At 37.8% G+C, this 21093-nt stretch overlaps 1 protein-coding gene across 1 annotated transcript in view; it reads right to left on the bottom strand.

Moving 5' to 3' along the window:
- The window catches only part of DDC (dopa decarboxylase), a 55857-nt gene extending 38478 nt beyond the window's left edge, over positions 1-17379 (bottom strand). Inside the window, 5 exon segments of the mRNA XM_085305474.1 lie at positions 1132-1266; positions 6692-6811; positions 7551-7664; positions 15003-15238; positions 17322-17379. Coding sequence (XP_085161600.1) covers positions 1132-1266; positions 6692-6811; positions 7551-7664; positions 15003-15203 — 570 coding nt within the window. The 5' untranslated portion in view covers positions 15204-15238; positions 17322-17379.
- Between the last annotated feature and the right edge of the window lie 3714 nt (positions 17380-21093).

Here is a 21093-nt window from a genome sequence, read left to right as displayed (position 1 = left end):
AGGAAAACAAATAACAGGGCTATAGGCATCACTGGGTCAGAGCACTGGAATGAGCAGTCTGCACAACACAGAGCCTAGGCACAAAARGGACGCATATTTTTTGTGTCTTTTGAGAACAGTAATCATCTTTCCTGATAGTGTGATTGTTCTCACTCATATTCTCACCCTACAAGTGCAGTCCCTTTTCCCACCAGCAAAGAGCAAGAGTACTTTTAAATTGCTCTCCTTCTTAACATGCACTTAGTAGAAAATCAAGACAAACCAGAAACCTGGCCAGTTTATGCTGCATAATTAGCTATTACTTAGAATTGAACAGCAAGTACTAAGAAAGTTCCTTCTATATCATTGACATTTAGATAAGAAAATGTCATAGCTATCGAGAGAAGCAATACTACTTGGCCCTTCAGTAGGATTAGAGTTTTAGCAATGTAGGAGCAGCAGAACTCACAGGACTAAAATTTGCTCTGATTAACAGTAAAAGCCTCTCATGATCCCAGCCCACTGAGAATTCAGCCCAATTCGGTCTGCTAAATACCACTCACAGTCAGAAATCAAGGATTATGTTTTCTTAGAAGATTTCTCAGCTAAAGTGATACATGCGTATTTTAGGACCTTGGKTTTTTTTYYTYYTTTTTWAAAAAAACGGTTTTAGACTTTTTCAAGTATTATGACCAGTTTGCTTTACATTTATGCAGAGCAGGTTTGTGTGTGTCCATGCACTTGCATGCATACAAGGGGTGGAAATATGAATGTATATTTGTATGGGTGTATGAAGGGAAAAAGTATATGTGCACACACGGAGACACACACCCAGGTCTGACAACAGATGATCTAGATTTATTGAACACAGTTGAAATARACATCTTACTCAAGTATATTTACTTCAAATGGGCTTCTTTGCAGAGAAGAAGCAATACTTACACAACGTTGAATTCTAGATACTTATTCTTTGCATTACAGTAGAACGTATTATGGTGACTGCAGATCAGTTATGCTGTACAAAAACAATGGAAAAAGCAAAACCAAATAGTCCTTGCTCCAAAGAGTTTATACCTGCCTAGCAGGATGGCTGCAATTAATAAGTACAGGCCCGATGCTTCCAGGTCTATGCTTTCAAGAGTACTCACTCACCTGATCAGAAGCATAGGCCACCAGCCTGCCCATGATTTCTGCTTCTGTTAGCTCAGGCTTTTCTGATTGCACTCGTCTGATAGTTTTTGTTCTTGCAGCAAGCAGTGAAATCAGTGTGGCTTCACTGGCACTTCCCTATGGGATAAATCAAAGGAAGGTTCAACAGGAGGTTCCAGAAGAAAATCAATATTTTCTTCTATATGAATTTGAGAAGTTGGTAAAAAGCACAATCTCATGCTTTTTAAAGATACGTGTGACAGCAAGGGAGGAATTTAATCTCTGTTTCCTCCTTCTTGTGCCTCYGTTTGTTTGTTGTCTTCAGTTCATGCATCAGCCTTGCAGTCAGACCATAAGAATGGACTCACAGACTTAGGAGCATGTGAAAAGGCTCTCCAGAGTTAGACACCAATCATTTCTTAACTAGGAACAACTGTGGAGTAACTGTTGATTTCTGTTACTCTAGATTTCCACTTATTTAACTTCAGTCAGAATCTGACTCTCAACTCTTATTTCTTTCAGGCAACGTCTGTAATTATAAAGCTTTTTTAATCTTTAGAGGCACCTTGGACAAAAACCAATTGTTGTGAGAAAAGCACCGAGAAAACATAAAAGCTATGACGCAAAACAGCTGACTGCTTTTCCAAGTGTTAGTTACCCATCTTCTCTTCATTCAAAATACACAGATGAAAGGAACAGTCACACAGTGTTTTTTAAATTGCAATCTGATTCACAAAATATAGGAGTTTTAACTGTGTCTTTGTGACTATAAAGAGGGGAATTTTTTTTATCTATTGATCTGTAAATTTCACCAGAGAATATGTTTCCACAACTTTTTTTTTTTTTTTTTTTTTTGCTTTATTTTTCCTCTAGCACAGGCAGCTGAAACATGCTCATCTTTTAAACTGTAAGTAAGTTTGTAAACACATGTTCAGAAATTTCAATGTTCTTGGGTGTCCATAGGCAAGAAAGAGATTTTAGGGACTTTTAAAGCTCATCGTCTCGTGAATTTTTCCCCTGCCAAGTAGGTAACACTGAAATGAATGCTGTTGATAATTTAAATTTAAAAATAATTTATTATACTAATAAATAACAAATTTAAACAATAAATGTAAAATAAAATAATAAATTTTAAAATAATTTATTATACTAATACACGTCTCCAAAATATCCCCAGTATGATTTTTCTTATTCTGTACTAGAATTCTAGCCTCACTCTACAGAAGACCAGTGCACTTACTATTAACAACAAATACTTACATATTTAAGAAGTCTATTTCTTTCCTGGAGACGGATCTAATCGTATATGTTTCATACATTTTTGCTCATGTGAATGATCCCAGTGAACTCAGATTTTCTTTTAATGAATACTGAAGTTTGCTGAGCTATTCATCTAAGATAGAGCTGCCTTCTAGACATGTCAACATCTCAACAGTGAATAAGCCCATTCCAGCTGAATTCATCAGCCCCATGAATGGATTAAGTAGGAGAAAGGACAGTGCCTAAACATTTACTAAATGCATTGCCACAGTGAAGATATTTTATGAGCCTTTCCCTGGGTGTGAGATTTGAGGAATATAGATCCCGTGGTCAGGAGCAGAGCACAAAGACGAGCAGGAGACAATTTCGTGCACTCCTGGCTGCCACTGAACACATCATTATGGCAACTGAGGAAAATATTAGAGATACAGAGTAGCAGAGGAAGACAAATACCCCTCTTAGGTCAAGTAAGGTAGCACTGACATGTGGAGGCAAAGGGTGAAGGAAATTTGGTCCATTAATTACAGAAATTGTAACACAGAAAGATCCTCATTTAACGTTACTCTGCCTACATTCTATAGCCAGATACTCAGAACACTCATGAGAGTATCTGAACACATAGAAATCATACGTATAGTAATTCTCAAGACTCATGACATAAGAGTGTGAGCACACTATCATCTTCATCTTACACATAAGAACTTACAAGATGTGATTCATCTTACTTTAGAAAAAGTTAAATTTCTAAAAAGCTAAGTTTCTGAGATAAAGTTTAGGGTMCCTCAGTATTCAGTGTAGAGAGATAACTATTTCCAGGAAACAGTAATTCCATCTATGCAGGAAAATATCCTCAGCTGAAATATACAGCTCCTCTAAAATTGCCTACTTGTTCAACTTCCAGCTGACAAAATGTAAGATGAATCCAGTCCTGTGCAAGTTTCCTGAAAAGAAATTTCTGGTACCAGGTCTTTTGTTAGCAAAGGTATTTCTAACAGTCTCAGCACAATGATATCTAAGTAACGGTGAGAAATGCTTGCACTTCAGGACAGAAGTTCTAGTGAGCTAGAATATGATGATTTGGATCCTTGGTGTCTAATTATTTGAAGAAATCAAGCAGATGTGAAGAATGTTTTACAGCCAAGACCATTACCGGTTTTTTGAGAAGCTTTCTTTTACAAAACAGTACATAACCTTCTAAAGAATCTTCATAATTGGACAACCTACATAATGGGCAAATGCCATCAGACAATCTTGCCTGAAATGCAATTTCCAGCAATTCAGTTCATGACAGTACTTTTCATTTTTGTAAACAACTGCCACTAATTGTGGTGTCCATACAGTATTTTCAGGTAAGTTGTACATAAACATAATATAACAAAGTTGTGCATCATAAAAACTGTGTGACAGACCTAGGTCCATGTCATATTGGTCAAATCACTCAAAACAACCTTTCAAAACCTGGCTGCTTCTTACTAAGGCTGGCTCAGTTGTAAAACTGCTGGTGTCCTTCCAGTACCTGTAAGGTCTATGGACATTAAATAAACACGCATACACATATATGGCTCTAGGAAATTTTAAAAGTTACGGTATTAATTTGATATTTGGAAAATTAAGTCCCCACTATGCTGGAGACTGCCAGGAGCCTAGGAAAATCACTTAGGCACAACAGTAAAGTCAGTTTTCTGAGTGTGACAAAATGTCCTAGCATTCAGACTGATGCCTAGTCAATATACACAACAGCTCTTGTATGAGTTTCCCTTACATGGGAACAAGGATGAACAGGAAAGAGCTTGCTGTTCAGCTGAATCTTGCCAGATATGGAGCTGGAACATTGCTTTAGGATGCCTGAAACTAGGAAATGCATTTGGATGTTGCAGTATAGACACAGGCTCTTTTTCACTTTGCTTCAGTTTCCACCTTTTTTATACCAAAGTGCACAGTGATTGCAGAACCTGGCTCATAAAGGCACATTCTCTTCAGTTGGCACCAAAATCCTGCACTGAGTATTTTTGGTTAAAAATGCCTTGGATCTTGAATTACTCAGCTTACTGACAACAAACATGAATTAGGAGTGTGTGTTGCCATACTAGTGATAGGTCTTGTTTTGTTTCACCTGCAAAATATTCTTTTTTTTTGCAGAGAAGAAAACCCTTTTAAAATTCAAAGGAGGTGCATTTTTCAGCAGTTTATTTGGAATGAACAGCAGGATACACATGTGCTATGTTTAGACAAGCTTCAGAAAGAAAGTTGCTTTCTCACTCATTTTTAAAAGATATTTTTTCCCCTCTTGAATGCTGTACTCTGGCTTAAGTGAAGGATGATGATACCTTTCCTTTTACCGCAAGCAAACAAAGGTTGCCATGGCAAGCAGGCTTAAGAGGCGGAAGAAATATCAGTGAGAGCTGATGCTCATGTCCACCAGAGCTCTGAACTGAAATTTTCTTTCATCTTTTGCCATTTTCAAGTGTCATCCTGTACACAACAAAGTGCTTCATATTGACACAGACTTTCAAATGTAATTAAGAGCCAATTTTCACAGGCTCAGTTTTATCCAATACTACAATAATTACTTGGTATTTACCAAGAGAATGACTGGCAGTTTCACATACTCAGGCTGTCTTTGCCTCACCCTCTCTTATGTGTATCATTATTGTTTCAAGAACAAGACGCGAAGATCTACAGCACAAATGGCTTAACCGTAAGCAGGAGCACAAAGCACACTTTTGATTCTTGAAACTGACTGATATCTGATGAAAATTATGGGCAATCCAGTGTTCTTAGCCTGGAAGGGCAATATTTCCTGCTGACAATTATCAAGCATAATTGTTTGCTTTCATTGGGATAAAAAAAAAATACTGCTGAGACACATGACGAAAGCTTGATTTCTCGAACACAAAAAATCCAGACTCATTGTAATAAAAAAAGGTCATAACAGAGCAGGATGACCAAGGACTTACTCTGGCTAAACATTGGTGCAAGTGGAGCAAAAGTTTGCATTAGGTCAGGATAGCTGTTAGGTTAAATTCATACTTGCCTGGGAAAATGTGGGGCAAAATTCATTGCAATATGCTGTAGACATCTGCAGCTGAGATCACAGAAAGAAGCCCCTGCTTTCAGCATGTAATTAAAATCCATTTAGAGGTCTACTTTAGAATAAAATTTATTGTGCGTTGGCCTCCAACAAATACACYCCAGAGATTACCAAAGGATCACAGAACAATTATTTAAAACCTACTCTTCATCACTGTAGGGATCTGTTTTAATTAGACGAATAGTTGTGACTAGTGTCTAGTGCATTTGCAGAAAGACCATACACCACTAGAGCCATATCTAATATATAATATGGCTTTATTATGCAAGTTTGTCCACTGGCAATGTATTGATTACTGTATGAATTTTGTTCTGTTCAGAAATTGCAAGCTTTCATTAAGCAGTCAACTTTCCAACAGCTGGGGAACTTTTTTTCTGTTTTGGATACTGGAGTTTAGACTGCAATTTTTATTATCTAAATCCTTCAGGTTCTAATTTTAAGCAGCTTCATTTTATCATAACATTCCAACATTTTATTTTACTATAGAAGGAAAATTTCTTAAAATTATGCCAGCTTCTTTAACAAAAATTGATAGACTTTCTATTATATTCCATTTTCCTACTTATGGTAGACGCTCAGCTATTTTGTCATCCATTGCTTGATCTCTGACACTTTTTTTTCCCCAAAAAAAAGAGGGTTGTTTTGTAAACCAACTGAAGCAAATACTTGAACATATCTAAGGTGAACTTCACGGAAGCCTTTCTAATCCGTTTTCATGGTGCTCTGATGTCTGCAGTCACTACTCAAAATCCTCAGGTAATTTTTATTTGAGATATTGTTATGTTCTATTTTCAGCCATGCAACATTGCTGAATAGTGCTGATAAGCTTCTCTCTGTTCACTTCACTCGATCAACAAATTAGAATTTTCATCCTACTGGATTCTTTAACGTTATCGTTTGAACGTTAAGCTCAAAATTGGACTGTAAAGTTTGACTACTAACAAAATTTTCACAGAGAAGAGAGTTTGAGAGTCAAACTCTCATTTATTCTGGAAAAAAAACCAAACCAAACAAAACAAAAAAAAGTTACATTCACAAATGGTTGTATCCTCCTATGAATATTCTCACAGCACACCAGTCCTTCTGAAAATCTGAAAGGAACTCAGGCTGTAGGAAAAATATATCTTCCAGTTATTAGTGTTTTGGTATGAAGCTTTTGCCAAATCATAACCACAAATTCACCACATACTCTGTTTTTATGTCCTTTCTTACCTGAATGACTCCTCCACCTTGTCCATTCTTCCCAGCTAAAAACTCCTCAGGCAAATTAATCATCTTCCCTAGCCAATCCAGCACAACAGTCTCCAGCTCTGTGCAAGCTGGACTTGCAGCCTGTGTTGAAAAATAAAACAAAAGGAATGACCTCACTAGAACACAAGGAGGGACAGGATCCACTGGATCCCTCTCTGTCTTTGGTTATGGAGATAGAGACTAGCTAGCTAATTTCACCAGCTAAATTAGGGACATGAGGATCATTTTGTGCATGGTATTCCTAATAAATTCAATTCCTAATAAAAACACTCATACATGTGAAAAAATTGCCACATAGGACTTCACATAGAACCATGAATGTCAAATGTCAAATCTAGGATTTGTACCTTGCATATTTTTTCCATATCAGGTAAAAAACTCTTCTGAGAAGTGCTCATCTGAAATAAATACTTTTTTTTCTTCAATAAAAATTTCCATTAATGCAGATGATAACAGAAATCATAACACCGGATGATAGGCAACAGTCATATTATTTAATGAGTTATCAGTAAGCTTGCACTCACTTCTTAGGATTATTATGGGTCCAGAAATGCAAGTGCATAGGTATCTTAGCATTAATTCTAAATGCCAGCAATTTTTCAACAATTAAACTTTTAAGAGAAAATAAAGTTGTATTATTGGAGATGTTCAGAGCTTCTGCGTGGAAACACTTAATTATACAGGTAAATTTACCTATAACTGTCCTGTGACTTCACTGCTATTAATCAATATTTTTTTGAAGAATATTACTGAAATGCTTAAAATCTTGGCAGGTGAAACATCATTACCACATAGCAGTATATACTACCAATAAACTTACCCAAGAGAAGCCCACACATCCTATTCCACCACACAACATATCTGCAAGAAGAGCTGGGAAGGAACTGGCTGCAGGGAAGTAGGCAAAAAAGTATGGACTGTGCCAGTGAGTCACCTATATTAGGGGAAAAATAGTCATTTTTAACTACTACAGAAAATAAATTGTCATGAAATCGTAAAAGAATTTGAGGTTGGTGATGTGAACAGTTCTCCAGAATACAGCTGTAACATAGGATCCCAGTTTTTAGAGAAGTCTACATTGTTTTTATTTTCTCAATTTCTTATCTCTCTTCTTCCCAAATTAGAACGAAGAAGCTAAACTGAATTTTGTTCTTACAACCCCACCTCCCAACACCCCTAGAAATTGGAGTTCTCCATTTGTCAGCCTAGAGGACAGGAATTGCATGGGCAGTGGCAGTGTGTGTTTCAGCGCAGGTCGCTGAACTGGTGCTTCTGCTTTCAGGGACTCTCCACGTTGTTTTGTTCTTTGATCTCTGTCATGAGACTGAATTAGCAAGGGTTCCTTAGTGAACAGAGGTCTAAATGCTTCCTCTATTCTGTGCATAGCACTCTCTTGCCCACGTTCTTGAGTTATTCGTTTAAATTCAGATGCTAAATTTGGCCAAATAGCTCCTCACCACAAAATGAAACAATCCATTCAGCATCCAAAACTTCCTGTGCAAAATTAAACTATCCTCTCCTGTAACAAACTGTGATTTATGTACAATTCAAATTTGTACATACTGTTATAAGAGAACATCACAATAACTGCAAAAAACCTAGCGCATTAGCTTGCAGCAGCAACATTAAGAATCATCTTGTGAAATCTCTATGTAATTTTTAAGAATCTGTGAGATACCTGTTAGTGCTCCACAATTTGAATAGAACAAAATCTGAAAAGAGGAAATGTATTGCCTGTGATAAAGCTTCTGGTTCTGTAGCTAACTCAGAGATCTCTGTATTGCACTATTCTGCATGCTGCAAACACCCCTTATATTTCCTGTTTTAATCTTTTTCATGCCAGCACCCAGCCCTTTCTAAAAGAAAAGGTTCCATGATATGGGAAGTCTGTCTTAACTCTTGCATATGCAATGCATTAGATGATAGAACTTTCTCTACTGCAGTATAACCTGTATAATCTTTTGGATGCCCCATCTCTTTCAAATCAAACCAGCTCTGGCCCAAAACAATTTTCCTGTCTCTAAGCTAGCCCTGTCCATAATATAGCCAGGATTTCACTCTTTCTGGTCACTGGATACAAACTTTCTCAAACAAGGTATCCAAAGGCAAACCACTGTGGACATTTTAGCTTCTTTCTTGTATATGGTCTGGATATCTCTTTTTACTGCAATGATCTTTTTTTACAGCACTTGTGGCATGGACTTCATTTCTGATTTGCCATGTGAAAGCAAAGAGTATTGTCTTGTGACATTTCTCAGCTTTTTATTAATTTATTTCCTTCCTTCTTTCCTCTCCCCATTATCTGCTTCTTCAGGATTTCTGAGTAGGTTTAAGTTGTCTTTGGGATCAAGACGACCCAATAATGAAAGCATTTTGCTAAAAGACAAAGATCACTATGCCAAAGGAGWCACCTAGATACAGAAAACATCTACACTGACTCCTAATACCATCTCTGATGGAAATTATTTTTTTATTAAGTAAAATATGACTGTGATAAAAAATTCCAGAATCAAACTAACAAAAAAAAAAACATATTTGCTTTTAGCCTAGGCAGAGATAAGCTTGTATATTAGTAAGAAACAGGAAGAGCATCAGCTATGAATTTTAAAGATACTAGAGAGGCATAAAAGTGTATTTCTCTGTGTGTCATCTTCCACAAAACAGAAAAAAACAGGGTGGGATGTAGCTCTTCACAGGAAACACTGAATAGCTAAAAAAAAMCCCCAACAACCAGCAGTTTCTGATAGGACCCACATGCACAGACTTTCACTGACATCCATAATCAGCCAGGGCTACCGTYGTTCATCTCCTCAGCTATAATACTCTGTGATCGGTAAGACTTGTGACATTCATCTTGGGCTAATCAAGTTAAACTGCCTACTTGCTGGGAGCCACTCGTTTGATAAAACACAGCAGATTCTAGTTGCAACTCACACAAAGCAGAAAACAGCCAAAAGCCCCTGGGCAAGTGTAGCTGGTTCTTCTTCTCTTCTCCTGCCTCCCCTTCTCCCCTTCTCTTAACGCAGCTGTAAACTCATTTCTTTTGTTAAATTGGAACAGACACAGATACACAAATACTGCAAAGAGCATGACATTGATGATGCTTGTTCATTCAGCCCTCTGCTGATAAACAATGACAGACAAGTGTCTTGGGTTCAGTAATCCCCTCTCTAGTGCCTCTCAGAGACATTTTCTTTCCAAGATTTCACCTACGAATACCTTTCTTTCTACGACTTGCTTAGTCTGAAAGAAGGTCTTCCTTTACCACGGACTGGGGATAGGTATTCCACTCTAAGTTTATAGCTTATTGCCAATGTGAGATTGCAAATTAGCCTCGTCAATACTGCTGCTTACCACCACAACTGAACTCAACCATTTTTTGCTCTAGAAAAGGAGATGTACTTTCAGAGAGCAAAGCAAGTCTGAGAGACAAAGGTGACTGCCACTAATATTTTTGTATCCAATTCCCTTCTAAACAGACTCACTGCTGTGGTTATCAGAGTTCAGTAGTTGTTCCCTCATTTCCTGTGCTAATATTAGGAACTTGGAACCATTATGGTCATTATCACAGAATGTCCTTTGAAGGTCTATACCTAATTTCACATGAAGTCTCCACAGATAAGTTTACTACTATGAACTCATGAATGCTCGTTTTCCTGTTAGGTAAAGACAGAATGCAATGGATACTGCATTACTGCTTGAGATAATTAATTAATCCTTGCTCTTCTGAACTTGTTGAAGTCACTTTTTAAGCCGTCAAGTAAGTAACAAATACCTGAACACATCCATCACAGTATATAAGTCAATATGAAAGAAAAGAAGAATCACTTATGGGACACTACTAGCTCTACCCAAGTGAGGTGGTGTTACCTTCTTCATGTTACTTACTCTCTTTGAAGAAGACCAGTTCCTCATTTATGGAGATAAGACTTTCCACTGTGAAATAGTGGAAAAGCATTGCAATAGAAAATTACCAGGTGCTACCTGTAATTGTTAATGTTGTCAGGAAAAGTGTGAAAGTTAATATCGTCAGTTGAAGAATATTAAGCAAAAATGTAACAGGGGACAGACTAGCAAGTTTCAGAAGTCCTAAAGATTAATTACAAATAGTTTTAAAGGTCTCTAAAACAAACACGAGCAAGTCTTCCTACGCTAACACAGTTCTTCCAATATTTCCTGTTTCTATGTGTTTGCACAGTACCATCATTTCACACTTCAGTTTCTGTGAGCACAGCTCACAGAGGCAGCCAACAGATGCAGCAGCTAGTGCAGTGCTATGCATAGAAGGGCACACAGAAGAGGACTGGAAACTCTGCTGAGGATACTGTACATGGGTTCTGCAGTGGCAGTGACGTGCTGCATGTCCCCAGCATCGACTGAAGCAACTATCCTTGGCGCATCAGAGGCCTCAACCCACACCAAGCTCCCAACGTGGGGAGGCTACTCTGCAGGTCTGGGGCTGCAGGGGTGCTTGGGGACTCTTGCCACGGCTAGAGGAAGGAAGACAGTCTACCAGCCTGCAGATGTGTGCTAGTGGAGGATCTGTGTTGCCATGAAAAATAGCTGCGAGAGATTAGCAGATTGCACAGCATTGGAAATGACAAAAAGGAGACTGATTGGATCTTCTGCAAGAGATGATACAAGCTATCTCATATATAAGAGCCTAAACCCCCCAAAGTACTAAAGGATGGACAGGCAGAAACTGTGCCTATCAGCTGAGAAAGGGAGATTCCCAAAACAGTGACAGCTGGAGGCTTGTGATTGCTGACACAAGGAGGATGATTCCCGTTCCACTTGCAGATCTGCACCTACGGAATAGATGCAATGCCCTTGCTGCAGATGAGGGGCTGGGAGCTTTGTCCAAAGAAGCATCTGAGCCAGCTGAGCCTGAGCCATGCAGCGTGGGTGACAGCAAAAGGAAACTAGGGAAAATAGGGGCCTACTGATGAATGTGGTCATAGACTTGGTGACAAAGGACATGGAAAAGGCCAAGGTGCTCAATGTCTTTTGCATTTGCCTACAGGAGTCCCAGATTCCTGAGACTTGTGGGGAAATCTGGAGCAAGGGAGACTTAATCTAGAGAAGGATCAGGTTAAGGAACATTTAAAGAAACTGGACATACACAAGTCCATGGAACACCCATGCACACCCATGTCAGTATGCACCCTCAAGCATTGGGAGAGTYGGCCCCTGCCTGTGCTACAGCACAGCTGTGCAGCAGCTATGTCTGTAAGCAGTCTCCTACCTACACGAATCAGACTGTGAGCTGATCCCACTAGCTCAGCTTCCTGGCTTGGCCTTGGACCTGCCTTGTCACTACAGGCTTGCCACTCTGCATCCTGGCTCCTTGCTGGTTAGGTCACTGCTTGCACCTGCCCTATTATTGCCTTCTGCTCCCAGCTCACCGTCCCTTGCAAACTAGATGGCCCTCATGGCTCCCTGACATCTAGCAAGGCTTTTGACACTGTCTCCTGTAACATCCTTGTTGGCACACTGAGGAAGTACRGACTAGGTAAGTGGACAGTGAAGTCAACTGAAAACTGACTAAACTGCTGGACTCAAAGGGTTGTAATCTGTAGCTTTGTGCTATCCAGCTGGAGGCCAATCGCTACTGGTGTACCCCTGGGGGCCAATACTGTTTAATCTCTTCATTAATGACCTGTATGATGGGACAGAGYGTACCCGAAGCAAGTTTGCAGACAATACAAAATTGAGAAGAGTGGCTGATACAACAAACATATTGTGCTGGCACTCAGAGCATCAAGCTGCAGAAATGGGCCACCAGGAATCACCAAGTTCAACAAAGAGAAATGTGAAGTCCTGAATCTGATGAGGAATAACCCCCTGCACCAGTACAGTCTGGTGGCTAGCTAGCTGGAAAGCAGCTTTCCAGAAAAGGATCTGAGGATCCTGGTGAACAAGTTGATAATAAGCCAGTAATGTACCCTCAGGGCAAAAGCACCCAACAGCATCCTAGGCCTCATTAGGAAAAGTACTGCCAGCAGGTCAAGGGAGATGATTATTCCTCTCCGTTTGGCATTGGTGAGACCACATCTATAGCACTGTATCCAGTTCTGCACTCCTCAGTACAAGAGTACATGCATATAATGAAGCGCCTCCAGCAATGGGCTATGAAGGTGATTAAGGGATTGCAGCACTTGGCATACGAAGAGAGGCTGAGAGAACTGGAACTGTTCAGCCTGCAGAAGAGAAATTTTAGGGAACATTATCAAAGTGTATAAATAGTGGCTGGAAAGGTGTAAAGCAGACAGACTCAGACCCTTCTCAGTCATATCCAGTGACAGGACAGGAGGCAATGGATGCAATTTGAAATACAGGAAATTCCACTTTAACATAAGAAAAAGGTTTTTGTTTTTTTGTTTTTTACTGTGAGGCTGGTCAGACACTGAAGCAGGTTGCCCAGAGAGGTTAAGGACTCTCCATCCTTATAGATATTCAACACCCAATTACATGCRGTCTTGAGTAACCTGCTCTAACCGGCTCTGCTCTGAGCAGGTGGGTTGGACTAGACCAATCTCCAGAGGTCCATTCCAGCCACAACCATTCTGTAATTCTGTGTTCACACAAGACTTCAGTACTTCGTATAAACAAGGCATAAGGAATAATCAGAGTTGCTTCAAGAACTAGGACCTTTGTCAAAAACCACTAATATTTTATACCATAGGAAAGTTTTGGATAGAGCATTTTTTCTTCAGAATATACTACTTTGTAAAAGTCAATTTATTTGTTGGGCACATAAATATCAACAAAAATCAATTTACGTAAGAGGGAACATGATGTGTTGATGAAATAATTGGAATGCAATGTTTCACTTTATTCTGAAGGGACTCATCTTACTTTTTTTTAAATTTGGTATTATTTTATTGAATATCACCAAAATAGTATTCTGATTGGTTCAAAGCAAAGTGTTTTCTGTTCTATTCCACACATTAAAGAAATGACTTTAGTTTCTTTCTCTAGTCAAAAAAAAAAAAAAAAGGCTTTCAGAATCAAATTTTTTTCAAGGATGTATTACGATCAGCTGGGTATGAATATTTGGTATAAATGGTCTTAAAAATAAACTACAGCATACTACAGTGCATGCAATATTAAACATATGATTATATAGAGGCAAGCATCCTTGGTATCTATGAACAGCAATGAGAGGATTTTCATGTGTTGGTCATAATTTTCTTATCAAATCTGCACTGATTTAATTCTGTTCGATTAAAACTTCAGAGATCTTTGAGTAGAGAGATTTCCACTGACTTCAGTGGAAGATTTGCCTGTGAAAGGACAGCACAGTTGGCTCCAAGACAAACAAGATAAAAACATATCAAATACCAAATATTTACATTGGTCAATGAAAAGGAATTGGTTTTACTATATACTGACTAAACACATTTACAAAGCAGTGGTTCCATGTCTTGTCATATAGTGATCATATCACCTATTTACATCCAGAGAAAAAAACCAAAATTGATTATTGCAGATATCCAAAGGAGGGATTCCCCATTAACATTTACTAATCATYTGGTCTTCTGCAAGCTAATGAGCAATCTCAAGAGACAAGCATGTATTAAAATTATAAAAAGTAAACCATGAATGGAAAAAATAACAAGAAAGATTCAGAATTGAACCAACATCAGATGCTTTGTTTTGCACTCTGTTCAGTACTGATCTGTCCAAAGGATATTTAGGTAGCAACCATCTGCCTTAAAAAGCATGACAAAGTTGACATTTAGGAAAGTAAGTCAACAGAATAAGTATCGGGAAGAATAATATCTAGTCAACTCTGTAATAAAAAGAAGTCTCAGGAGAGTTTTGACATTTAAAGATCAGCCTGAAGAAACATTTTATGTAAGGCAGACTAGTAAAAATCCCATTTTATAAAATATTTACTGGGCTTTGCAAGCAGCAAAAGCATCACATGAAACTGAAAGTTATGAAGCTTTACCATAATCAATTTAAGAGTGGAAAGAGGATTATTTCTAAAAGCAAGCCTCACATGAAGCGTAAGAATGATGTGATTATTTTTAGTAAGAACAGAAAACATGAATACTGTGAAGTGTTGGATCCTGTTTAACTACGGATATACAGTAGACTCAGGCCTTCTAAAAGCTAATCAGCACTAGAAATAACACTACTATTTCCAAGGTCTACCTAGACAGCTTCCATCCACACTTTCCTTAATGCCTTTGAATATTTAAGTACAGTATTGAGTATTACACTACAAATCCATTTTTTTATACTACAGATTCATTTTTCTTACCCCTGGCATAATGATCTTCTCAATGTCTTTAAAGACATCCTCAAAGCTTTCAGGATCCTGGGGTGCACAATCTGGAATGAGGGGCCTCAGATATCCTGGTTCCACATCTGGGAAGACCTGTCTTTTATCTATCTTCTCCAGGTAATCTGCAACATAGTCCACCATCTCCTTCCCTCTCTTGCGAAACTCTGCAGCATCCATGGCTCTGGGAAGTACGAGTTAGTATCAGAAAAGCCCTAAAAGAAAGAAAAGTCACTTTTGAAAGAAAATATCACTAGTTCCAAAAAACTGATCTGTTATTTAGGTGACTTACAGGATGACTCGTCCTTTCTGCAAAAAATAGACTTTGTGTTCTTTTATTTTTGCATATGAGGCCAAAGCCTGCACAGTGTTGCAGTCTACTCCAGTCCAATGTCAGCTGGATTTTATATAGAGGTAAATCAGGCTGCTAGAGCTTTGATGTCTAGGTTGTGAGGCAGATTAGATTTTAATATAGATAGTCTGCATCTTTAACTCAGAGATTCAGAAATTACAGATTGAATCCTTACTGCGACTGGTTTACACAAGACTGACATTGTTCATGTATTATAATGAACTCTCCTACTTTTAAAAAAGAGGTGATGGAAAAGTATGCTGTGTGTGTCTATAAGATGTAATAATCACAGTTTTTACAGTGATTTTTACAGCACTACACTGCCTTGTCATTTTATTATAGCTACTTCCTGCCTCCTGTCTTACATCTAGATTTTAGCTTATTTACTCTTTACAACGTGAATCCACATATTGTGCCTTTTACAACAGAGCCCTATTCCTTACTCAGGTTTCTAACAGAAAACAGCTAGAATTGATCTGTACTGTATTTTGCAGGAGGATGTGAGGAAGTTCTGCCTAGGGATATCTCTGTTCCCAACAAGTTGGGCTGGAGCTCTGTGTGCGCTATGAGCCATGCAGAAACCTGTGTGAGCACACTSAAGGTGATGTATGGTTAGGCTAGGAAAACTGGAGTCTGCTTGCAAAATGGTGTGCAAACATAAACTCACATTGCTAGGCTTCCAGCTCCTGCCAATATGGCTCACCGAACTTTTGCACTATATGTGGCTGTGGGTTTTGACTGTTCAATGAACACAAAGTTGAGACCACAGAACATAAAAAGCTCTCATGAGTCTTTAAACACTCATGCTGATTAAGCGATACTGTTTTAGTATCTAGTATGAAAACTGGCAAGTGAAATAAAGATGCTCACTGCTGTTGTAAAGAACAGTTAAAGCTAGTTCACATACTTAAGATTTTCACTTTATAAGCAAATAATTATATTAAGCACAACCTAAGTAGTGAAGGACACCATTTTGAATGAAGAGAGACCTTTGTGTGATTTATTATATTTGAATTAGTACTGTCATATTATAAAAGACAGACAGACATTGATATCTTCCATTCCAGACACATCTCTAATGCTACAAACAGGGGGTCGGGGGTTTGAGTGGAGCAGCTGCTGCTGCTATGTAAGAAGGCAGGGTGCAGCTGTAGGTCATGAACCGCTTGGAAAAGTGGGGATCTGCACAGTAGGGACTTCTAATCCGCCAGGAAATTGTTCTTGTTGCTATTGTGTTAGAGTTATATTACTGTCTCTAACCATTACGTAAGTGTTTATTTGGTGCACTCTGTATGTTTCTGAGAGGAGAATTAGGACCTTTCTCAAATCTTGCTGCTAGGTTGCCGGAAACACATTGCTAATAGTCAGTATGGTCATCAGACAATTCTGGTGGGCAGCTTTGCATGTCATCTCCCCTTTGAAAGACTGTGTTTAAGTAAGCAGTTCTGTGTCTTCTGCGCTACAATCAGGATGCCTCTGTTTTTTCAGCACCCCCTCTACAAATCTTAAGTGCATTTCCATTTAACACATTTTGGATCATAATTCAAAATTATAATAGCCTTTCTAAGTAAGTCAGCAAGAAATGCAGTAATCAATATGTATCTCTGTTGCAGCAATACAATTACATCCCAACACAGTTTTTTGGTTTAGACATTTTCACTGGAAGAAATCTAAGTATTGTATTATTTTCTTTTTCAAAAATATCTCCAGCCTAAGCCTTAATTTACATGATCATTATCTGTTTTATGTGCTTCATTAATCAGTCAATTCCTATAGCACGCTCTAAAAACTTACAGTAATTTTTTTAAACTCTGTTCTCAGAGATGAACATTGCAAAAACAAGAATTCAAAGCCTAAATGCCAAAATAATGGCATTCAAGTTGTTTGTGAGTAAACTGACTCAGGACTTGGTCTTTTAATAACATTGCTGCTCATCACTGACTTACAGTTATTCCTGTGAACTTTTAATCATGGATCAGTTCAGCTGAATATTTCCTTCAATATCTGTGCATCCAATGACCTGTTAGTATATAGTCAGAACAGATAAAAATACCATTATACTTTCAGTGGTTCTCTAGTTCTATGTTATATCACAGTTGAAGATATGGCATCATTTAACACAGGTTTCTGTGCATCACTTGTTCTTTTCCCAAAATATAAATCAAAGGGCATAAACTAAATAGCATCATGTACAAGCTCGTAACTCACAACACCCAAATAAATGTGCTTTATCCCATTACCACAGTATAAATATTATGTTACATGTCTTGTCACTGTTTTTGTATTACCTAGATTTTTTTGGATCAGAAATTCCTTTCTATTTCAAGTAATATTTGTATCACCTTATTGCTACGTAAGATGTTGATATAATTCATTGTCATTTTTATTATCAGCAACGTGGACATAGTTCTTTTGGGGTATCAGTTTAAACAAATGAAGTTTAGATCTAAACATCTGATACATATTCTGTGATTTGGGCCTATCACTACTGAACTGAAATTTGTTAGTTCAATTTGACAAAATACACATTTTAGATAATCACTTTGAGAAGCTATTTGTCATTTGCTAACTATGGTTCTTCCCAAGAACTGGAGGACTAGTGGCTCATCCTCCTATCGTTTTGGCTGCACTACTTCTCTTGTAATGCAATGTTAAAATAGCATTCTCACAATGCAGGAAAAAGACTTAAATTACAGGAGAAACATACTGTTTTGCATGAGAGAAGTAATTCATCTAGAAAGCTTAAGCATAAAGAACGGGAGAATGAAACATCCATCCCAAATCTGCCATGAGTTACTGCAGTGTTATAAACTGATTTAAACTAGTATCTAGCAAATCTCACATGAAATGTTTCAATTCACTTTGATAAACAGAAATAAATAATTTGCTTCAACTTCAAGCAAAATTCTTCTTTTCCCCAATGACAATATTACGAAATTAAAATAAACATCTGTCTATCCRTGCATTTTCTTTCCTAAAAAGTCTTGGCTGAAAATTCCTTACCTACTATAATMCATGCATCTCTAAGGGAACTGTGAATGTGCAGTACTTACATAGGAACACATTGTTCATTTAATTTTTCCTTTTCATATTTTGTATSTGTCCTTCTGTGAGTGACAAAATCCACTTAAACTCTCCTCCCTATTCCTACTTTCTTCAACTGTTCATCATAGATTTCATTTCATTTGCTTAAAAGTATTACTTTTACTATTACTTAGTAATACTAAGTATTACTAGAAGAGAAAGAAGGAGAAAGAGAAGGGGAGAGAGAGAGAGAGAGAGAGAGAGAAGGAAAGAGAAAAAAGCGGATGGAGGTATATTTGACAGATTATAATTTTATAGACTGTTGCTCTCTGGTTCATCAAAATAAAATAGAAAAGCACCTAACATCAATAAAATCTTAGTAGCTTTCATTAAACACAAAAAGAAGGAATGCATAGATTAGACACATTTATAGCACCTTAAACTGATGGCTCCATTGGCTGAAAAATGTATTAACTGTATTTCTTTTCAAAACATGAGACAAGAGTACTTTCTATTCTGCAAACTAATTGTTGCAGAGTCAAACGTAATTTAAAGTCTTCAGACACTACAGTGACCTCACTGAAGCCAGGATGATTTTTGCTATTGAACTCAACAAGCTGGAGGCTTATTTTGCAGCTGTTACTGCTGTTGGGCTGAACTTCTACTACTAGCAATAGGTGTATTGCCTGAATAAGGACTTCAGGATGAGCTTGATTTTAGCATGAGTAGAAAGGGATTGGCTCTGCTTTGTACTAATTTTACACACGGCAAGAATTAGGTATACATGTAACAGGCCCTGTATTTCATTTAACAATTTCATTTTCTGATTATAGATTACTATGTTCATCTCTAGCTGTCACTTGCAAAGAGTCTGGAACTTACTTATTTTCAGTTTTGAGGTCTTATTATGCTGAAGGGAAAGGGTTATTTCTGAGGAAAAACTCACCCTAAAAATCACACACAGAAATTATCTGGAAATTTTTGTTATTGTAAACACTTGAGAGAGAATTTCTGAAGGTCTGCATGGTTGTACCAAACTGTAACATCTGGAAAGACAAGATAAAAACTTCTGGATATAGGGCATCTGCATAAATGTACTTAAACAATTATAGCTGATTTACAGTCTATGTAAAAACAAGCAAATATAAAATGAGAGATGCACACTACATTGTGCAAACTTATATTAAAAGCATCCCAGTTTATCCCTAAAATATCAGAAGCTGGCTCTTTAGTAGCCAAGCTTCCAATTTCAGTAACCAGTTGTTGCATTAATTCAAATTTACCTACTCGGATTCAATAACCACAAAGCTTAAAGGACAATGAATGTTACTTACCGTGAGTTGGTAAGGTTTTTCCTTCTCCCCTCTCTCTTCCTCGTCCCCTCTGTGACAGTTATAAAGTGCAGAGGATGCAGTTGCCGGTATATATAGGCAGAATATCCTCACCCCCTCAGCCTATCACAGCCAAGTGCTTTGCATTTAACGTCCAGCAGCAGCATCTCCCCCTCCTCCCRCACCTCCTCCTGAATACATATCAGAAAATAACCTACCCAAAAGGCAAACTGATCTAACAGAGAAATGGTTGTTACCTATATTCACCGCTAAGTGAAGCAGGATATTTTTCATTATATGATCTCTACTAACAAGACCTAGAGTGAGTGTGTGATCACTTGCTCTCAGTCTGTTATACACTCTGTAACATTTCTACTGTGATTGCTCAAGTTGCTGTAAAAGCAGCTTTCTGAACTACTTTTGTGAAATGTTATTTTCAGGAAAGAAACACATATATATTTGAAACACCACTCAAGCGACTGCGAGCTCTAAACAGGTATACATGAGGATTAACTGTGTGACAATAATCCGTGGATATGATACACTGCATCTAACTTTTTCCATCTTATTTTATCACATGTATACTTAAAAGCAATTAATATATATTTTTTTCTCTACTCTTCAGAAAAATGTTTGCTGAGGAGTTCTCTTTCCTAGGCAAGTACAGGTAACTGTCTGTCATTTTGTAGTTAGTTCCAGATTGTTTTAATAAAATACCATCAGCATTTCATAGTCCTGTACAGACCTGGGACAGCCACTTCTTCCAGACTTGGCTATAGCAGACTGCAGACAACCTTTTCTCCGAAAGAGGAAAAAACTGTCTTCTGACTTTGTCATACTTTTTTAAACTGTCATGGTTATGTTTGCTGTTATTATGGTTTTAACCCAATTATAACTCTGCTACAACTGTGAAAGAGCTTATTCGATGGAACGTAAAATAAAGATGGACTCAAGGGTTTCATTGTGCTTGATGTGCTAGACTTTATTTTGTGATATGCCTTGCGTATTCAGTTCTTGGGTTGTGTCTGTTATAATGATTAGTCCATAATCCTGTGAGCATTAAGAAATCTTGGAGTCGGCTCAATTGCTTTTTTTCATTGCAAACCAACTCTGTAGTGAGCACACTTACAGCCAGGACAAATTTGCACTCCATAAAAATAGAAATGCTTTGAAGACTTTCCCTATTTTAATTCTTTCCTTCTCCCCAAGTTCAGCTGAAAAGGTGGAAAATTCAAAATGTTCTGTGAAGGCATAAGAGATATAGAAACTGAGAATGTTTCCAGCAAAAATAGAAAGATAAATCAATCTGGCTTTAATGTTTCACCCAAATAACTTGCAAAAAGTAAACAAACTTCAAAGGAAA

Source organism: Rhea americana, unplaced genomic scaffold (assembly GCF_003343005.1).
Source record: "Rhea americana isolate MKP2758 unplaced genomic scaffold, rheAme1 scaffold_220, whole genome shotgun sequence".
NCBI lineage: Eukaryota > Metazoa > Chordata > Aves > Rheiformes > Rheidae > Rhea > Rhea americana.
Note: the sequence above shows the minus strand (reverse complement) of the source record. Positions and strands in the feature narration are given on the sequence as shown.